General features: G+C 35.4%; 1 protein-coding gene across 1 annotated transcript in view; it reads left to right on the top strand.

Annotated features, from left to right (window-relative positions):
- Positions 1–22,639, top strand: part of wnk4a (WNK lysine deficient protein kinase 4a) — a 62,973-nt gene that overhangs the window by 10,670 nt on the left and 29,664 nt on the right. Inside the window, exons 3-7 of the mRNA XM_051914132.1 lie at positions 13,964–14,136; positions 14,241–14,461; positions 15,192–15,349; positions 18,313–18,401; positions 19,754–19,973. Of these exons, the coding sequence (XP_051770092.1) occupies positions 13,964–14,136; positions 14,241–14,461; positions 15,192–15,349; positions 18,313–18,401; positions 19,754–19,973 (861 nt within the window). The remainder of the gene's footprint in view (positions 1–13,963; positions 14,137–14,240; positions 14,462–15,191; positions 15,350–18,312; positions 18,402–19,753; positions 19,974–22,639) is intronic.

Here is a 22,639-nt window from a genome sequence, read left to right as displayed (position 1 = left end):
GCTGAAAAGATGGGTCTCGGTCTGCTTCCAAACGAACTCTGGTGTGGTTCGAATGATATGTGAACACAACATGGACCAAAGACATGTAAACGAACCAAAAACAGGGAGAGGAGACCCTAAAAAGGACAGAATCCTCATGCATATTGGTTTTCATAGTTGTGAGTTTGCCCATCACAGGCATCAAACAAACCAAACGAAGCAAACTACAAGTGTGAACGCACCCTTATTCTACTAACCCGAACCCTAACCTAACAGTCTACTAATACTCTAATGAGAGTTAGTTGACATGCAGTTGTAAATGAATGACTATTAATTGACATGTACACAAGTTACTTATAGTATGTCTAGTGTGGACCATTGAAATAAAGTGTAACCGTTTTGTATCTTAGGTACAATAGATAGGTCAGACAACTTATATACTGTAGGTGACCAACAACTTCAACATTCAAAAACCTGCTGTTGTCATTTGCTCTGTGAGGTATTTTGATAAAACAACTAATCTTTGTTACCCCACATTTCCATAAGAATGACTCATTTAGTCTTAACTGTTTCCAGCTCGATTGGTCTCGGTGTTGAAGGGGTCTGAACAAGCGCGAGGATGGAGAAAGTGTTCTAATTGAGTGCGTTTTGTGTTTCCAGTCAACTAAAATTAAACGATTTTTTCCTTAACAGGAGATGTCTGTTAGAATGAGAGTGCGCGAGGGAGGGAGAAAGTAAGAGTATCAGAGCATAACCTTCAAACAGAGAACAAACAAAGAGGCCAGTCTGTTTCCAAACCGTTTCCCTACGAATGAACACTGCCAGCAATCTAACTATCACTTCATTGTGCTTTTATGTCCTTCTCTCAGCTTGAGGAAAACATTGAGTCATTCTGACTAATGAAAACACCCATACCCAGAAAATCAATAAATCTGAATGGAAATAGACCAAACAGATTGGCAGAAAGCAGCAGTTTTTCCAGACCACATAATGTAGGCAAATAGCATGAATAAGAAACTGTTCTTATTCTATTATATCCCCCATTGGGATGAAATTTCTTCATTGTGGCAGTATGTCTTAGTGGATTTGTCTTAATCGAAGCATTTTCACTGGTAGTCTCAGACTGTACATAACTACTACACAGTAAATTAGTAACATCTGAATGAACTGGTTTTATTTAAGTCACAATAAGTATTTAATCTGACTAATTGGGTCACGCTACAATAAAAACTAGAAATAAATCTTTTAGGTAAGTATTGCAGGTTGCCACTTTTAGATGATTTTCCAAACATTGTTTATAACTGTAAAGGGTTAAAGAGGGTTGACATTTAGAGATATATTTAGTTAAATAAATGGAAATGTTTGTGAATGACTATCAAATTACCATTTGATTAAAATGTCTTCCATAAAAATGATTGAGACTGCTTACCTGCATCCAGACTCTTTGACCCCATTTGAGGGATTGCAGCAATTTTATTAATAACTGTTAAGTTTAATGATACTCAGAGAGATTGTCCCGTAATGATAAGGAGGTCATTCACAAGAACAGGTCAAAGATAATAATATACAAAATCTCCAGCTGTGAAAATTCAGCCCATGAACCAAGAAGCATGAATCTGTGCTTCATGACGTCTGTTACCTTTCGCTGCTCTGGCCTTTTTAAACCACCTGCTATATTTAATGCAAACTGTCAACTCTAGGGTTGTGTACATCATAAGTTTTATAGAAGTAACTGCATGTTCTGAAGAGATGGCTAAATGTGCAGTCCTGACCTCCTTTCCCAAGCCCTGAATTAACCACCAACACTTAAAGCGGAGGCTTTCTTACGACAGTACTGTACAAGAACAAGCCTGTAGTGAAAGTTACTTTGCAGCAGGTAATCAAGCCCAGCAGTACGTCCTGTACAGCAGATGCCTCTTTCTCCTTCATGCTGGGGGACATTAAAGGGATAGTTCATCCTAAAATGAAAATGAAGCCTTAAATGGCTCACCCTGGTGTTTTTTAATGTTGTATGCCCCACTTTCTTTTATGGACCACAAAAGGAGAATTTTTTAAAAATGTCTCGCTTGCTCTCGTCCATATAATGGCAGTGAATAGTGACCAGCATCAAGCTTTTTAAAAAAGATGCAAAAGTATCACAGAATGATCCCATGCGACAGGCATTGTATATCCAGGGCTTGACATTAGCATTAACATGAACATTTTTTGCTCACCAGCTACTGTTTACTACAGTTTTGACATTGATACCATGGGGAAAACTGCCATACAGATATTTTTAATATTATCTCATAATTTGGAAGCAGGTTTATTAGGCTGCTGTCACTTTAAGACCTGACGCACGGATCCATTATGCTGTTACACATGCGTTTTTTTTCTCAACTGTTTACATTCACTTAAAACATAACTGACTGTGTTTACGTGAATACTCGCCAAGACCGGCATTTTGACATTATTTTGTGTGTATTTGACTGTTTAAGCGCAATACGCAGTGAAAGAGAGCTCAATTTAATACTGAGAGGCGGCTTAATGTGCGCGCTTTTTGGGCGTGAGCACCAAATCTACTGGAATGAGTAAAATTATGAGCAATACAAGCAATCCCACGCCAAAATTCAAGCCCTGTAACACAAACAATGTTCATCCGGAGCAAATGAAGCGAGTGAATGAGGGGAGGCGGGTTTGTGCTTTATGCTTCATTGACTTGATTATGAATGTGACTTTGTTGCATTTTCCGATTCTGGATTTCTTTTTTCCTTCATAATTCGTCTGAATGTCAAGTCTTCCTATAATCGATTGTGAAACTGCTTCTTCTCAGTTTGTATTTTTGGGAAAGACTGAAATATCTCACTGGACAACCATCACTTACAGTGACATGAAGGCTTATATCCATATTGTGTTAACCTATATTTTGGACTCTTCCCACAGTCATCTTCCTCTCAGTCTGTTCAGCCTCACCTCCCTCTTTCTGTGTCGGTCACTATCAGTTTCTCTCACAGTATGTGTCCCTGCCGCTGCTTTTATAAATAGTAACACTATCAGCTCTTGTATTAGTGCACAATGCCAGTCATTTGACTGTGTTTCCAGAACAAGGTACAGTCATAATAAGTGCTGACATGAGTTGTGGAACTGAATAACTGTTGTTCTTATGACCACATTTAATATTGGTGATAGTGCTCAATATTTTAGATACTTAAAATACACTTAAAAGTTTTGAATAATTAAGATTTGTTTTGATGTTTTTGAAAGAAGGCTCTTATGCTCACCAAGGCTACATTTATTTGATTGAATACAGTAAAAACAGTAATATTTTGTAAACAATTTTAAAGTAACTGTTTTTTATTTTAATCTATTTTAAAATTCCTGTGATCAAAGCTGAATTTTCAGCATCATTACTCCAGTTTTCAGTGTCACATGATCCTTCAGAAATCATTCTAATATGCTGATTTTAAGTTGCAATAATCAAAAAAGTATTCAATTATGCTCATTTCTTTTAAATTGCAATAATATTTCAATTGAGTCATTCACAGTGCTGCATGGAAAGTGTAGTTGATTCACTCACGAAAGACTCAGTCTTGTACCTTTGTTATTTTCCTTGAATCAAAGTTTGTAGTGTTATGTTTCATCTCACAGCTAGTTGGTTTGGTTCATGCTTTGGAAGTCTTTGTTGAAAAATGTTTTTAAATTCCTATATATAAAATATTTCCGGAACCAAGGTCAATAAAGTGGGTGGTCACTGTTGTGCTCTGTAGATAAGTCTTGTCAAACTAACCTTCATTTAAAGCCTCTTGTGTTCCCACACACACACAGATATGGAGGAACATTTTGTGCAGCCTAGATCCACTTGATGAATACTGTACAGCACCACAGTCAGCAAATACACTGAAACGTATCCCAGCTGAAGGATAGATAAACTCTATGATAGCTATGAGGGTCAGTTTTATGAAAACATGTCTTGATCACATTCCACTACAAAATCAATAGGAAAAAAATATTATTTCCTATATATCCTAATGGAAAAAGCTTCCTCTTCTGTCTCTTTTATTGATTTTTTTTAAGGGGTTAATGAACTGCATTATTTTATTATTTTATAATGTTTCCTGTGGTGCACTTATAATGTTAGTATGATTTTTTTTTTACATCAAAAATCAAAGTTGTCAAAGTTTAGAAAAATTGTCAAAGTTTAGAAATAAAAGGCATTTTTCCTACCCTGATTTTAGCACTGATTTGAACGCTCTGTTTTAAGGGGCGTGCCTGCTGTGAGACTTACAGTTTATTAATCATAAAAAGTGTTGATTATAGCATCATATCTAGATTGTGGCATGAAAGGTTGCAGTGATGAGCATGTAGCTGATCACAGACATGTTGAGTGCATGAATGCAGTGATCTCGATTTCTGCACAATAACAAATGCTTTCATCATAACTAACAGTGCAAACACTATAATGTAAATAAGAGGCTCGTTGATTTTAACGGGAGTTTTGGTACTCGTGTCTGACCTTGACGGACTGAACAGAAAAAATTAACCGGTAAAAGATCTCATGTCAATTAAGTCGGAGCTGCAAAGCCACACCTACCTATTACGTCATCACCATGAACCAATGGTAGTACGAAGGTGTTTACCAGCCAGGGGTGCATTTCCCGAAAGCATCATTGGTGAACTATGGTCGTAAGTCCCATTGAACTCTATTGGTAACGACGGAACTTGCGACCTTAGATCGCTTTGGGAAACGCACCGCAGAGCAAACTTTTCCGGAAACTGTTTCAAACTCCTAAAAACAAACTCCAAACAAACTTCATTTTGGCCTAATTTTGTTCGAAATGACGTCACACCAGTTTGTCTTCGAAATCTCAGGGTCTTTATAGTGCATGTATGCTGGACAGAGACGGTGGCATACTCCTGCACAGCTCGTGTTCATCTTAATAAAGGTGCTGACAGGTGCTCCTTACCCATGTGGAGCTCTTTAACATCAGCACTGGTTATGTAACACCCATGTGGAACTGGGCCCAAACATTTTCAGCCTGGATTTAATCAAGCACACTTCTGCAGACCCCCATGACCAGACCCCAATATAAGTTTCACGGTAGGGTCAAGAGTGCAAGTCCCAAAAGCGTGAGCAATGTGGGACCTACCAGTTGTGCAGAGCTGAAACTACAACAAAGGCATCATGCCATCAGCAGACCCAGACGCGATATTTGATGAATGAACATGCAAGCGGTGCAGTATGTGTTGAATTTAGTAAATGATGGCATGCAAATATATATATGCCCCGGCCAAAAAAAGTTGCTGTTTGGATTTAAATAGGCAAATGCTTGAAAGTCTATGATTGGATCATTATTGCAGTGATTATTGTTTTTCTAGCATGTTATATGTTTGGCACCAGTTCTTCTTACCCTAAATGATAGAGTGTGTAGCTTTTCATTTCTTAATCAACCATGTGGGAAGACACATCATGGCTGACAATGTCAAGATTCATCAAGCTCAAATGGTTAAAGAATGTTTGAGAGGGAGCATGAAGAATCATTTTCACACATGAATTGGCACCTCTGAGTCCAGACCTTAAATTCATTGAAAGTCTTTGGGATGTGCTGGAGGAGACTTTACAGAGTGCTCACCTCTTGCATTGTCAATTCAAGATCTTGACCAAAAATTTATGCACTTCATGATGGAAATGACATCACATTTATTTCCATTTATTTTTAACATTTATTGTTTAAAGATATTGTTAAATTAGCAAAGATATATTGCTATTGTATAGATATAATGTCTGAATTACTATAATTTTGATTTTGCTGCATTGCACGTTTTTAAGCATGGTGTTCAGATATGAATGTTCTATTATTATATACTATGTTCCACACTAATGTAACAGATGTCCTGCAACATGTCAGAGCATATTACAACTAAACTCATGGCAGCTTGAGGACAGGGTGAAAAATATTTCCCAAAAAGGAATAGCAACAAGCATTATTACTTCTTTAATATTTACGTAACAGTATTTTAGACTAAAAACCTTTCAACAAATTCATAATGTTCCATCCAGCTTGAAATGTCAGGAAAATGAAGCATGACGTTTGAGGATTTAATTTTGTGGCATGTATTTCATACAGATTTAGGCTGTGTGTCCATCAATGCATTTTTCCTCGCGTCTAGCGTATTTTTCCAAATTTTGTTTTCAATGGGTGCACCACGTTTTTAAAATGCCAGGAGCGTAACGATGCGCTGAGCGCCTATTTTTTTTACCAGTCGCCGAGAGTTGAAGAATGTTCAACTTTGGGTAAAATGCAGCGCTCATCACTGTCACTTTGTACCCAGCCATCCAATCACAGTGGAGGAGGGGCGGGACAAATACAACACCGACCAACCGCCACATTCTGCTTGTACAATGTCAAGAGATGACAACAACAAGCATAATAACGGCTCAAAATTATTTAAAACAAGAGCCAGAGCAAATACTTTACATTGTATTGACATTTTTATATAGAAACTATACAGAAACAAACTATCTGTGAAATGAGATAATAGTAACATTTCTGCGGATATTCTGTATCATGTATCATAGCAAGCAAAGCTTCTCAACTGAAAAAAATGCTGCACTGCTGAAGCACTAAAAACACTATGGTGGACACACTGCCTTAGTGTTGGAACACTATAAATCAACAGAAAATTGGAGCTTGGAACCCCTGGAGCGTTTTTATTCATTTTCACTATGATCTCTTTGCAGACCTACATCATCTTCTTCTTCCAGTGCTATTTTTTGCTGGAACAAATGAATGTTTGTTGATGTTTCAGTACTCTTTGGACCAAAGTTGTAAAGTTTTAACAAAAAGTCAAGTACCCTTCAGGTTTTAATATTACTAAACTTTCATACTGAGAGTTTCTAAATTTTCTAATGGCTCTACTTATGTAATTCAATTCAGGCAGAATATGATTTTACATAACTTGAGGTTTGTACTGTATGTCAAAGGACTCAACAAAGAGACATTCATTGTCTACAATGTGCTCGGTGTCATTTACAAACCTGATGCAATATGCATGTGTTGATGGTTATAAGTCTGATCTGTTTATTTCATTCGCTGGTGGAGGCCAGAGACATGAATGATGTTCACCTCATGTGCTTATTATCAGCTTGTGGCTGTGAGTTAGGTAATAAATTCAGTAGTAGCTCCATCAACTGTTTGGTTACCGACATTCTTCAAAATATCTTCTTTTGTGTTCAGCAGAAGAAAGAAACTCATGCAGGTTTGGAACAACTTGAGCGTGAGTAAATGCTGACCGAATTTTCATTTTTGGGTGAACTATCCCTTTAAGGCCTGGTTCACATGACTGTCATGGACTCGATCAATCAATCAGTTATCACCATTTTCAAATCGTCTGATTGCCGTCCTTCCCCCAGTGAGGCTTTACTTTGCAAGCGTCACTAATAACATGAGGATTTACTGCATTTCTAAAAGTTTTTGCGATTTGACATTTGAAAAATGACTGTAATTTCCTAGAGTACATTCTCTAACTTTTCTTCTAATGTTACACTGGATTTGTGACTGGCGTAGAGGTCTTTGGAATTAATGGATGTGGTTTGGCACGAGTTCAGCAGAGGCAGGCAACTGATGCATTCTGGTCTGGGCAGTTTGGAGTTAACCAGCGCTGTGAAACTGCTGGCCCGTACTGCTCTCAACCCCCAGCGGTGGGCTCTGATTGAACGCACATGTGTTTCTGTGCATTTGTTCCTCTGAACATTCAGGGATATAATAACACAGTGAGGCAATTTATAATAAAATGCTATCCAAAAACTTACATCAACATATCTTTCAATAACAAACAGAAATACAAGCACACAGGATTTAAGAACTATAAACTAAGATTTTTTAAAATGATAGTAACTGTTTATATAATCAAACTAAAATGGAAAAAAAAATAGCAAAAAATATGAAAATAAAAAACATTAGATTTCATGTAGACGATTTGCATGAACGCCAAATGCATTTGCATATGATAACAAGGGACTGGATTCATAAAACATTCTCAAGAATTAAATTCTTCTTATCTTCTTATTCTACAAAAAATATTTTGAATTCCAAAAAATACTTCTTAAGAATGTTCTTATCTTTTTTCTTTCCATGGTTCTTAAAACAAAACTCTTGAGAAAAATGTTCTTAAAAATCATTGTAAATAACTTCTAAAAGTTAGAATAAGCTCCAACTTGTCTTAAATCCACAAAAGTAATGTTTAATGTATTTATTGGGTTGTATTAAATTAATTGTTGTAATTAAGCATTACAATATAGCACTACCTGCATGTAATACATATCAATGCAACACTTGTCATTTCATTCATAAGAAAAAAAATAAAAATGTTCTTAAGAAAATATCTGAACACAGGTATTTTCAAAACCGCAGCTTTGGCATTTCGTCTACATGCAAACGCAGTATCCGGTCACTGAAACCGAACTTTTTTTGAAAACTCCTGCCAGGGTGAAGATTTTTTTAGAAACTCCGGTTGCAGTGTTGTCGTGTAGACGGTGAAACCGGAGATTTTGGCTTGTGACCTCGGAACCGGAACCAGTAATAACCTTTTTTCCAGGCTTCTGATTGGCCAATATGGCTTTACGGTTAGGGTTATGTCGCTACCTGTTGTTTTGGCATGCTCTTGACAGCGCTTCATAGCCTGTTTTTGCGTTTTCATGTGGAAAAACTCCGTTTATAAAAATACCTGTGTACGTGTGGACTAGGCCTGAGATTTTTCCAAGAACTTTTTTTCTTAATGAGATTTTTGTTAATCCCACCCCCGAATTTTTATTCTAATTCTAATATTGCATTTAGTATATAAACTGCATATTAAGTGAAATGCAAAATACTAGGGTATGTTACATGCAGTTTGGTCAATCTGTGGCAATTAAAATTCTTACAGGTTCTGTCCTTTGAATCTTCACAGTACCACACAACAATAATGCTTTCAATGTGCCAATACAAAAAACACACAGCAAAACTTTTTTCACAATAGCTGTCCCGCATATACTCCTCTCGTTTTTGTCCCACACAAAAGCACTACCATATGGCTGAAAAGCCCTTAGGTTCCTTCTTTCAATCATGATAAGCCTGTAGAGGTTGTTATGTGTCATTTTGTAATCACTACCTCCCTGTGCCTCTGGCTGTCCTCAACTCAAGCTGCTGTGTTTCTTTAGGTCAGTATAATCCTCCAGGATTGCTCCTGTTTAAGCCCACCATGTATCAGTCATGCTGTTCTAACATGTTTTAACAGTGTCGGTCCCAGGATGTTAATTTTAACCATTTAGTACAACCATACCTCTTGGTTAAATCACTAATTAATGAAATAAATTCCTGTTTTACAAACATTATGGTGGTGATTTAAAAGTGATTGTCTTTATGAATGAGTCATTGAATCATTCACTCAATCAATTCATTCAAAATAATTCAGTAACAAAAGAAGTGGCTACGTCTGAAATTGCTTTCTCTCCAATTTTCATGTTGTTATTGTTATGTGACCTACCAGACGCAGTTGTGTTGATTCACTGCCGTTCACAAATAACATGTCCATTGGATGCGCACTTCAGAATCTCGCTGTATAGTAAGTCATCTGGGTACTTTTCACATACTATTTTACAAATACTGTAAATTTGAACTTAAAGGGTTAGTTCACCCAAAAATGAAATTTCTGTCATGAATTACTCACCCTCATGTCGTTCCACACTGGTAAGACCTTTGTTCATCTTCGGAACACAAATTAAGATATTTTTGATGAAATCCGAGAGCTCTCTGACTCCTAGACAGCAATTTAACTACCACTGTCAAGGTCCAGAAAGGTACTAAAGACATCGTTAAAATAGTCCATGTTACTACAGTGGTTCAACCTTAATGTTATGAAGTGACGGGAATACTTTTTGTGTGCAAAAACAAAACAAAAATAACAACTTTATAGAACCTGGAAGCACTGAACGTAAACAGCGTAAGAGAACGACACAGAAGAGAAGATATTATTGAATAAAGTTGTTATTTTTGTTTTGTTTTTGCGCACAAAAAGTATTCTCATTTTTTGGGTGAACTAACCTTTTAAGAGGTGCATTTTTGACCCACTTAAGTAGGACTTAAGTACATCGTTATATGTAATTTTACAAATACTTTTATTGTCTTTGAAATTTGGTTAAAGTGTACTGCTGCATGTAATGACAAGCATTTATGGTAAACTAAAATATACTTTAATGTCATTTTTAATGAAACTTTGTAATTAGACATTTGTAATAATTTAGTACATTTAAAATATATAAACTTTAATATAATATTGCATAACACATTACAGTTAAAATTATAATCAAGTACTTTACATGTGCTTTAGTATGTTAGTCAGAATAAGTGTACTTCTTTAAAGGATGACAAACGATTATTAAAACATGATGATTTAAAATGTTCTTTATGGTACAACTTTTATATTGACATTATTACAAAGTGGACCTTTTAAAAATGTACTTGAGTGTGTTAAAATGCATAGTCATGAAAGTGTTATCTTCCTTTCATTTAGGTAATATTATCTGCAAGTAGTTTTTAAAAAAAGATACTTTTAAGGTTTGAGGTAAAGTGCACATTCAAAACAATTAAGTGCACTTCTTTTTCACAAGGCATGCCATGATTGATTTTTCTTTGACTTCGCTCAGATCCATTTTCATTAGCTGAGCAATTGGTAATTGGCAATATTGTGTCTAAAATGTAAAGTACTCAATAATAACTTGTTTGTGTACCAGTGGTTAAACTTACAGCTTGTCAAATGCAATATTTTTATGGAAAACTCCTGTTTTAGTGTTGCTTACTCAGGGTCGAGAGAGAGAGAGACTGATTTGGAGGGAAAGCGACTCTGCTTTTAGAAGGCACTGGAAAGTCAAATGCATCTTTATGATATTTACATCCTGGAAAAAGTTTCTGGTTACCTAAATGTGTGTCCATGCACTTCGTATAGGCTCTGCTGGTGACAGTGAGACCCACCCGACACCCCTGCACCTCTGTTAGTTTGTTTTTCAAGCACAGATATAGTCCTACAGAGTGTATTTGAGGAGATAATGACATTAACTGTGCTAAAAACATGCCTGTGTGTATGAGAAGGTCTCGGTTGATATGAGGCAGGTTATGGGGACAGAAGCTCACTGTTGATTGTATGCATACTCGAGTCTGAAAGGCAATCCTATGTTGACTGAAAATGCAGAACTGATGTTTGGGGTCGCTAATAAGATTAGTGCCATGTATATGTATCTATGTTTGACTGTGTTTTTGCAGTGGTTGTTAGGGGATAGTACTGTACTTCAGGTGGACTGACATATAGCGTGAGTGAGTGCGCTGAGGGACTCAATGTGTGCGTAAAACCAACAATGCTTGTCAATCATTTGGTGTCACAAAGCCTTGGGCCTAGTTTAGGGAAACTGTAGTTATGTTGGGTAGGGAGAGAAACATGCTTGAACACGAATTATTAATTCATTTTCCCAAGAGGGTAAAGTTGCTCACATTTTTAAAAAAAATCCTCCCACAGGGAAGAAACTCTAGAGTTTCAGATGAGATATCAGCATTGTCACAAATTATGCTCAAATGTTTTCAATAATTTTGTATCATTGAGATATTATTATTAATTCTTATTTTTATATTTTCTATTTTCTTTTTAGTTAAAGCTTTAGATGTTGTGTGTTTTTGTCATTTTTAGTAGTTTTTTTAAAATATGTCTGTAGTTTTTAGTAATTTTGGCAACACTTTAGTTTAGGGTCCAATTCTCACTTTTAACTAGTTGCTTATTAGCATGCACATTACTAGGATATTGGCTGTTTATTAGTACTTATAAAGCACATATTAATGCCTTATTCTGCATGACCACATTCTACATCCCATAATCCTACCCAATACCTATTAACTATTAATAAACTGTAATTGAGGCAAAGTTAATAGTTGTAGTTAATAGTTAGTTAATACTGAGTATTGAACCCTAATCTAAAGTGTGACCGTAATTTTTATTTCAGTATTAATTATTTTAACACATCAAGTTAAACTAAATGAAAAATGAGAAATGTTTCCTTAGCAGCTAGCTGAAATAAAATAAATTATGTCATAGACGTTGTTAATTTCAGTTAACATTTCTTTTATTTCAAGTAGCAATGTTTTTTATGGTTTTAGTTTTCAGACATACAATGACCTAAATACACTTCTTCTATGATGAGCATGTTGTTAATATTTAAATCATAATATTTTGATATATTTGGGGGAGTAAAAATTCAAATATGTCAGGGTGAAACAACTGTCCTGATATCATGAAGAAGAAAGACTCATTAAAAGAACATTGAACAGAAAACCTTAAGTAGTTTGGCATAATCTTTTATTGTTATCCCTAAGCTATTAAACTGTTTTGTTAAAATATAACAAATATTTGAAAAAAAAAAAAAAAGGCTGCCAAATTAAAGTCGTTGTGCAACCTACATGCAGGAACATGGACAAAAAAAATATAACAGGAAATTATATCATAGAGATGACCTCTGTCGGTCCTCATGACTGTGTGCCAAGGTCAATAAGTCTCTTAAAATATCAACTAGTTTGTCCTTTTTATGACAAGGCAAGGTCAGTTCAGGTTGTAAAATTGCATGTTGTACTATTCCCCCACCGCCCAAATAGATACATTTTTTAGAGGCATTAAGTTTAATATTTTCTTTTAAATTGTAAAAATGTTACAAACCAAATGGAACCAATATGAATACAAAGAGAATATTTCTAGGAACTTGACACAGTACTGTAAATGATAGATTATGATAAATGATTTTTTTCTCATCTAATTCTTGGACACTCATTCACCAGAGTGTCTCATTTGTGCTTATTGTTATTTTTTTCTTAAGGAATCTAATGAGAAACATTTTTAAATACAGAGTTAAATGTAGATCTCGTCCTTCCTCTGTCCCTCTCCCGTATGTTTTCATCTCTGCAGAGTGGTCACTCGAGACATAAACACACACTACTTTTCCCAGAACTCATTGAATGTAGGATTCATGTGCTTGAGCTAGTGTTTCTGAGGAGTTTTCCACACGGCTGAGAGGCCCAGGCCAGCTAAATCAAGCCTTTCATACCCACCAGAGGACAGAAATGGCCTTGTTGCCAAGTAATTGCTTGTTTGTATTATAGTTGCTAAAGTTTTTCTGAAAACCTATGTTTAGAATGGGATCTAATTATGTGACAAGGGAAAAATATGATTATGTTATGCAGGATGCTTTATGTAAATGGTGAAATGGCGGTTGCAACTGTCTTAAAGGTTCTTATCTGTTATAATGGTTTTTTAAACACTAATTACAGGTTGTTATCTGTCAGAATTTGCAGTAAATCATGCTTATTGAGGGAGGATGTACGTCATAAGAATTTATGACACTTAAATCCTACACTTAAGTTTTTTTGTTGCCCATGCAGGACCTATTATGCTTTTTTACTTGTTTATCTTTCTTTAGTGTGTAATGTTGCTTTCTGAGCATGAAAAAGGTCTGCAAAGCGGGAGTCATTCTCTATATCAGTGTTTCTGAACTCCCTGAAACGCCTCTATTGTAGTCTTGAGTTTTCCTCCAGGAACGAACATGTCACAGTATTCCTCATTTAAATAATTCCCGCCCAAGGCATATGCAGAATAAAGAGGCGGGGCCTGGTTGAGTTAGTTAGTTAGTTAGTAGTGTGTTGAAACTCGCGGTTATGGTAAGGGGCGGGACGTTTCCCAAACATGCTCAAAGCAGCTGACCAATCACAACACACTGGTCCAACCAACCAATCAGAGCACATTGTGCTTTTCAGAAGGAGGGGCTTCATAGAAATGGGAACTAAACAAAGCGTGACAGACTGGGAAGAGAGGAGCTGCAACAAAGTCAAATTTATGAAAAATAATATGTTTTTGAACATTCAAACATGAAACCCTATTCTAGTAGAGCCCAAAAACAAAAGACTGTGTAAAAGAGCATATTCTTCCTACTTTTTTTCAGACTCGCAAACTGACCAAAGTGGAGCGGCAGCGCTTCAGTGAAGAGGTTGAAATGCTCAAGGGTCTTCAGCACCCGAACATTGTGCGCTTTTATGACTCCTGGAAGTCCACTGTGAAAGGTCACAAGTGCATCCTGCTGGTCACTGAGCTCATGACTTCTGGCACTCTCAAAACGTGAGTTTGTCCTTCATCTCAGAATCTAATATATCATATTAATGCCTCTTTTTTTTTTTTTTGCTGATAAGGTGAACATTGATATATACTTCCCAATATCCTAGGTATCTAAAGCGTTTTAAAGAGATGAAACCAAAGCTCCTACAGAGGTGGAGTCGTCAGATCCTTAAAGGACTTCACTTCCTGCACACACGTGCCCCTCCCATCATTCACAGGGACTTGAAGTGTGACAATATCTTCATCACAGGGCCCACAGGAAGTGTGAAGATCGGGGACCTTGGACTGGCCACACTCAAGAGGGCAAGTTTTGCAAAGAGCGTAATAGGTAAGTCATTGCAAACTACTCTAGTTTCTCAGTAATGATTTATCTCCTGAGATCTTCAACCTCATTATGTTTCAAGTTTCAAATTAAACATTACATTTTATATTTGAAGTTTTCACCTTTAGCCACTAGGAACAAAAAAATGGCATCAGATGTTCCAATACCCTCTCTCCTCCCGTTGCTTCCTGTCTCTTCCTGACTGTCCTATCAAATAAAGGCAACTACAATGACCTTTTAATTAATTAATATTTTACACTTTAGTTTAGGGTCCAATTCTCACTATTAGCTAGTTGCTTATTAGCATTCATGCACATACTAATGCCTTATTCTGCATGACCATATTCTACATCCCTTAATCTACCCAATACCTAAAATTAACAACTACCTTACTAACTATTAATAAGCAGTAATTAGGAGTTTATTGAGGCGAAAACTCATAGTTAATATTAATAGTGAGAAAATTGAACCCTAATCTAAAGTGTGACCATTATATTATTTGTACATACAGTTTTTTAATATACTTTTCAGTATTTGAAGTACACTTCAAGTGCACTTTCAATACAATCAAGCATACTTCTTTTTTACAAGGGTTTTGAGTGATTACCATATTTACATATAGTGGTATTCACATGGTACTTCAAGGTAACTGTGGTATTCCAGTGTATCATGCCCAAAAACACAGTATTATTATGGTACCTTTTTGTTAGTGATGTCCTCATATTGTGTTTAACAGGAACTCCAGAGTTCATGGCTCCAGAAATGTATGAGGAGAAGTACGACGAGGCGGTGGACGTCTACGCATTTGGCATGTGCATCTTGGAGATGACCACATCAGAATACCCATATTCAGAGTGCCAAAATGCTGCCCAGATTTACCGCAAAGTTACCAGTGTGAGTTTCAACCTGCTTGTATTATATATATTTAATTTAGTGTGATTAATTACTCGATCATTTAATGATTTGGGGGTTTCTGTCAGAAAATATTGATATACTACAGTTCAAAAGTTTGAGTACTTTTTTTTAAAAGAATGAAATTAATACTTTTGCTCAGCAGAAGTTGATCAAAAGTTACAATAAAGACATTTATAATGTTGCAAAATGTTTCTATTTAAAATAATGGTGTTTTTGAACTTTCTATTCATCAAAGAATCCTGAAAAAGATGTATTACTGTTTCCACAAAATTATTAAGCAGCACAACTGTTTTCAACATTGATAATAATAAATGTTTTTTGAGTAGGAAATCAGCATATTAGAATGATTTCGGATATCATGTGACACTGAAGACTGGAGTAATGATGCTAAAAATTCTGCTTTGCATCACAGAAATAAATTACATTTTAAAATATATTAGAATAGAAAACAGTTATTTTGAATTGTAATAATATTTCACTGTTTTTACTGTGTTTCTGACCAAACAAATGCAACTTTGGTGAGCGTAAGAGACTTGTTTCAAAAACAAAAAAAATGTACCAACCACAAACTTTTGAACAGTATATGCGTTCAATTGTGAGATCGCTTTAAAATAAGTCCTATTTTCATGCAGATGTGCTGCTTGCAAATGTTTTGCACAAGCATATGTCCGTCCATTCAGTATGTCCTAGTTTAGTCTCTCACACAGACAGCTCTGAGACCTTTAACCTAGCATGCGAAGTGCCGTAAACATCCTCTTTCTATTCCCTTCTTTCCTGCATGTCCTCGTTTCCTAAAGAGCTTGCTGTGAGTCGTCTTTGAGCAGCGGTTTAAGACTCGTGCTTCGGTTTGATTAGAGCTTAAGGCAGAGTTTGGAATACCCCCTGTTTGTATCCTGTTTTGTAAAAGCCCAGGGCTCGTCTCTTTCTGTATAATTTGAGAAAGGCCCCACAGGTCACATGTGGACACAGAGAGGTCAACTCTGATTATATAACTTGTTGATACAGTATATTCACTTGTCTGCCCCTTATTGCATTTGGAAAACTTTACCTCTAAATTTCATCAACATGTTTACGGCATGTCTTCTTCAGACAGATTTCTTTAATGTAAACCAAATTATTCAGTAAAAAACCTTTACATGAAAGAGCGTTTCTAAGTATATCAGTTCAAATGCTGAAGGGAAACTTATTCAAGTAATAGATTCACTCATAGTTTGTAGTTAAAAGTATTTTTAACATTTAGTGGATTAAGACATGTTGTACAACATTAATCAGCTTCAGCAGGCTTTCAGTAATGTTTTGATTTTGCATGTCAGAAAACAAGTTTATGATGTTTTTAAACTAATAGCTAAACTCGACACACACTTTATGCGGATGACGCCAGTGGTTTTGGTTTATAGGTTTGTTAAATAACGTGTTTTGAGTGAGTGAAACAAAGCCAGCTCTGAAAAGGTTGTTGAGTGTTAATGACAAAGCAAAGGAGCACACCAAAGTGTAAACGCAACGGGCAGTTATCCAAAACTCCCGTGAACTCCATGCTTTATGGAGCTCATGCTCCACAAATATTACACGAGTCCACAGGGAAAATGACCTAATCCAGCTGTAATTCAGCCCTCAGCTGTAATTCTTTGAAATCACAGTTTAATTTCACATTATTGAAGACTTGAAGTAATTCAAATGTGACAAATAACAGGTGTGAAGTGTTGTAGACCTTAATGATTAAGAGTTGTGAAGTGTACATTGTAAAATTAATAATATTTCAAGGCTTTATTAAATGTTATAACTGGGTACAAGGAGTTAAAGGGATAGTTCATCAAAAAATGAAAATTATCCCATGATTTACTCACCCTCAAGCCATCCTAGGTGTATATGACTATCTTCTTTCAGCCAAACACAATTGGAGTTACATTAAAAAATATTCTGGCTCAAAAACTCAAGTAGGGAATATAGGCCCAAATTTAATTTTTTTTTTCCCTCTCTTCTCTTTGTATGTAATTGATACTTTATGTCTGATGGGTAGAGGGATGGGTTGTGTTGGGGTTTTGACTGTATATACTGTATTGTTTTGGTATTTTCTTTTGCATATTATGAAATTTTAAATAAACAGACCTTGTTCAAAAAAAAAAAAAAAAAAAAAAAAAAACATTCTGGCTCTTCCAAACTTTATAATGGGAGTGAATAGTAACCAATATTTTGAAGCCCAAAAAAGGGCACCGATCCATCATAAAAGTAATCGGGTCAAAGTGTTTTATAGTACTGAACGTTAAAAAAATTGCTTAGTGGCACAACAGTCAGAAACAATAGCTATGTTTCCATCCAAAGATTTAACTTATGCGCAAAAGTGAAATATCGCACAAAACATTTGCGAAAAAGCATCATTTCCATCCCATGTGTTCAAGAGAACTAAATCATCTTCCTGGGAAACTGGCACAAGATATCTGTAACAAAAACTGAAGTTGCTGCAATTGGGAAAGACACTGTGGCTCTTTTTTATCATAAATGACTTGCGCCTCAGAGTGTGCAGATGAGACACAATAAACACTGTCATGTTATCCTGTGTTCGGATGCCTGGTGTTTGGGAACACATCCGTGTGAGAAGCTTCTGGGAGGTCATTATACCAAATCATTCCGATGACAGACATTGGCTCAGGTGTTTCAGAATGACCAAACCAACGTTTGAGATGCCGTGCGATGCGATTATGCGATTTCCCAAAAATAGGTGGATGGAAACATAGCTATTGTCAGTAACAAATAAACATTGCATTTGTGCAAATAAACTTTTTCAAAACTTGTAGCTCTCTTGTAACTTGCTGTGATTAGATTATCTGAAAGGGAATCATCTAATTAACATTTGAACATTAGATTAAAGAATGACATTATTAAAACTTATTAAGCCTCTTTGACTGACGTTTTTCTCAATCTTTTGACATTTCTGATGTTTTCAGGGTATAAAGCCAGACAGTTTCTACAAGGTGAAAGTTCCAGAGTTGAAGGAAATCATTGAAGGCTGTATCCGCATGAACAAAGATGAAAGGTACTTCACTGCAGCTCCGCCTATTGATTTGATTTTATATTTTGAAAATGTTCTGTGATCCAAATCTGGTACAGAAGCAATCATTTTATATACTCACTGGTTGTTAGTGTTATGTGGAATTATTCTGCAAAGTCACAGTCTTTGAGAAAGTGAAATTTCTTAAGACGCTGCAAAATATCAGCAAAATATGATGTAATTCTACAGAGCTTGTGTTTTTAATAATAAAAAACACCTTAATGTCACAAAGGGTTGCAGCAAGAATGCAAATAAAGGCTGGATCTTGTCGCAACAGTGATTTTAATGAAAACAAACTCAAAATAACAATCTCTGAACTTTCAGATTCCTCGCTTCATTGTTTCTGCTTTAAATTAATACATTGTTTAAACTAATACATTGTTAGCTAACTGCATGATTTGTATATGTACAAATCTGAAATACATAACTTGGACACAGTCACGTCTGATAACAGATCCCTCTAAATTGTAATGTTGACATGCATTTTCTGTAAAGCTGCTTTGAAACAATCTGTGTTGTGAAAAGCACTATACAAATAAATGTGAATTGAATTGAATAGAAAATCTCGGCAAACAGAACAACCACTTTATACGGACAAGATCGGACAAAGGACACTACAAACACGGCTATATATACAAACCAGACCAATGAAAGCAATATAATAGTATTAAATACTATTATAAGGAATATAACAGTACAAAAACTTAAATTAAATGGAAATTACAAATTTCTAACTGAAATAAGTTTGTTAAAGCACTAAAATTGCTAACTGTAAATAAATAAAAACTAATACTGAACCAAAATAAGGAAATATAAGGAAAATATAAAAATATCTATACAGTAAAAAATTATTTTTTTCGAATTTGTAAATAAAACAAAGATTATTGGAGTATGTTTTACAAGAAAACACTATTTCAGCCTTTCTACTTCAAAATTTCACATTAAATTCAGTAATTTTCTTTTTGTAATTATTTGTGAAATTTACTAGCAATTTCTGAGAGAAAACTGTTCCTACACCCATTTTTTTCAGTGTATAAAAGTTTAAAAGTCATGTATCACAAAATCTGAACCTAAACCTGAAGTCAAATACAACACTTTTTGTGTGCATTTTCACCCATTCACCTGCGTATGAATTTTGAAGCATGAAGTCTAGTGTGACTGCACTTTTATGGCAAAATAATTTTTACAATTTAATCATTATTATGCTAAATAATTGTACTGAAAACAGGTGAACATAACCTATATTTTCAAATACAATATTTTTCACAAAACAGCTTTAGCTATTAATTGACATTTATTTCAAGTTTGTGTGGATTCATATCAATCTCTCTGGCTAGGTACACAATCCAAGACCTGCTGGAGCACACTTTCTTCCAGGAGCACAACGGCGTTCACGTCGAGTTGGCTGAAGAAGATGATATGATCAAATCCAGCCTGAAGCTCTGGCTTCGCATGGACGACACCAAGAAGCTCCACGGAAAGTACAAGGACAACAATGCCATTGAGTTCCTGTTTGAGCTTTACAAAGATGTGCCAGAGGAGGTGGCGCAGGAGATGGTGAGCTTCACACATAATCTCACGATAAACGGGTCTCATGTCCCAGTATGTTGTGTTACTGTCGGCGTTTAATGTGTGTTTCTTGAAGGGATACCAGGTGTGGTTATATTTCTCAGCTCCTCCGGCTTACTGTCACTTTAAAAACACTAAAGCCAGATATTCCCCTCAGGGATCAACAAAGCGTACATGTTCACAGATGTACGTAAATATGTGGGTTGGTCTTCCTGCAGAGATCTGCAACAATGGTCCTGAAGCTTTGATATTCACAGAGCTATTAAGGAAATTTTTGGAAAATTTAAGGAAACTTTAGTAATAACAGTAAATTATGCATAATTACATGCAACTAACCCTAAACCAAACCCTACTCCTAACCCTATAGCAAGTACATGTTGTTATATCTATATTACTCAGTATTTTATGCTTTGTATAATTACACTGTAACAATGACACCTTAAAATAAAGTGTAACTGAACTATATTATTTTAGTAGTTTTTTAGGTAACTATTTGAAAATAAAAATTCAGTATTGAATAAATAAATCTAAATAATTACATAAATTAAATCATAGTTTCATAATAAAGTAATAATCCATTGAAACAGCATATAGCCTTCAAATATTGTTCAGTTACATAAACATTGCATTAAAATGATCAAATGAAAAGTTAGTAGAAAAAATAAAGAAAACATAACAGGTGGCAAGTTTATTGCATTTATATTGACTTAAAAATAAATAAATATATACATAAATACGTAATAAATAGATAGATAAATAAATAAATGTAATAACAGGAAAATAAATAAAGGAAGGAATAAATGACTTTATTAAACAAATATAATCTTACATTTATTTTTGTATTACATTTTCCTTCATTTATTAATTTCTGTATTTTTTAAATTCTTATTAACTTTTATTTATTTAGTCTTACATTTATTTTCATATATTTTTATATTTATCTATTTATTTATTTATTTATTTATTTATTTTTAGATTTATTTATTCCCTCTTGTATTTATTTCTATATTTACTTATTTATACATTTATTTATTTTTACTTTTCTGTGTGCAATATGTAAATCAGGGAGGGGTTGAAAGGTCACTTACATTTATTTATTTATTTACTTAATTATTTACTTATAATTTCTGCAGGTTTGGTCCTCTATATCAGCATCTGCTTAAGCTTCAGTGTCTTTTTACGGTTTTGACTTTCTAGTGTTTTCTTTGTGACCTTCACAATCTTGGTAATGTCCAACAATCTGTCATCACTCTGTGTCGATTTCTTTACTCTTCCTGTGTCAGTAATATGGGGACGTCACTGAACTCTTGACCTTCATAGAGCACAAAGTTTCAAACACACCTGGGTGTGTATCTTCTGGCAAGCTTTTTCTTGACATAGTGGGACATGCCCCTCACCATTCACTTCAGCTTAAAGACGAGGCCTGTGTAACCCTGCTGTGTGTTGCGTAACAGTTTCAAGGGTATAACTTTTTAATCATCGGTGTGGAAATGTGAGAGCGGGGCCAAAGGAGGAAGAGGGTCACGTGACCGGTGATAGAGTGGTTTCAAGACTGTGTTGTGAAACTGGAGCCTTTCTCTTGTCCAGACGTTTTATTAGGCTGGACCTTCACAATCCTTTTTTTATCTCTCAACAGGTCTGCTTTTCATCAAGAACAAATTTATCATCAAATCACATCGACGGAGGGTTATCGTGTAATTTGACTAGCTGATGTGGTGATAGAGATTTCAGAGCAACTTCAGCCAACATTGTTTCAGTGAAAACACACTGTTTCAAAGTTGGGTGAAAGGTTATTGAGATCTCCGTCGCAGAGCTGTTTTCATCAACTTTATGCCAAGCAAAATTTAGCTTTAGATCGGCAAAGAATGCAGAATTTGTTGCCATCCATAACAAGATACCATATTTCAAACTCGCATGCCACATTAGGCACTACAGGCAAAACCATTGTTTTTTCAGGCACTGGTCAATTGCTTCACAAATGAGGGTCAATTTAACGCTGGATTTGCACAAAAGATTAACACTGAATCAGCTCCACAGCAACTACATAAATTTGTCCACTATTCATTCAGAAACGTCCAGTCTCTCCATCAGTGTCGACTCCGGTTTGAACAATGTAAGGCTGAACACCGTTACTGACAATCCTCATTTTGGCTGCGTGAGATTCTCCAGCTTTGTTGTTGTTGAGCAACCGAAGCGCGAGCTGTTAAAGCTCCACCCTCTTCTGGAAAGGGGGCCGGGAGCAGCAGCTCATTTGCATTTAAAGGGACACACACAAAAACGGCATATTTTTGCTCACTCCCAAATAGGGGCAAATTTGACAAGCTATAATAAATGATCTGTGGGGTATTTTGAGCTGAAACTTCACAGACACATTCTGGGGACACCAGAGACTTATATTACATCTTGTAAAAGGGGCATTATAGGACCCCTTTAATATATCATTTTATTTCAGTTAATGTTCACAAAACAAAAGAGATATCCAAAATTCTCTCTGTAAAAACCTTTAATCTGTCAACAAAATTAAGAATTTTGAACCTGGCTTTATCCAATGTTCAGATTTCTGTGCTGGAAATGTATGCAAATGAGCGCATATTTAATTAGATAATGCACATTTTCATATTTAAACAACATTTCAGAGAACTTGTAATACAAAA

Source organism: Ctenopharyngodon idella, chromosome 12 (genome assembly GCF_019924925.1).
Source record: "Ctenopharyngodon idella isolate HZGC_01 chromosome 12, HZGC01, whole genome shotgun sequence".
In the NCBI taxonomy this organism is placed as follows: domain Eukaryota; kingdom Metazoa; phylum Chordata; class Actinopteri; order Cypriniformes; family Xenocyprididae; genus Ctenopharyngodon; species Ctenopharyngodon idella.
This window is presented reverse-complemented; position numbering and strand designations above follow the sequence as displayed.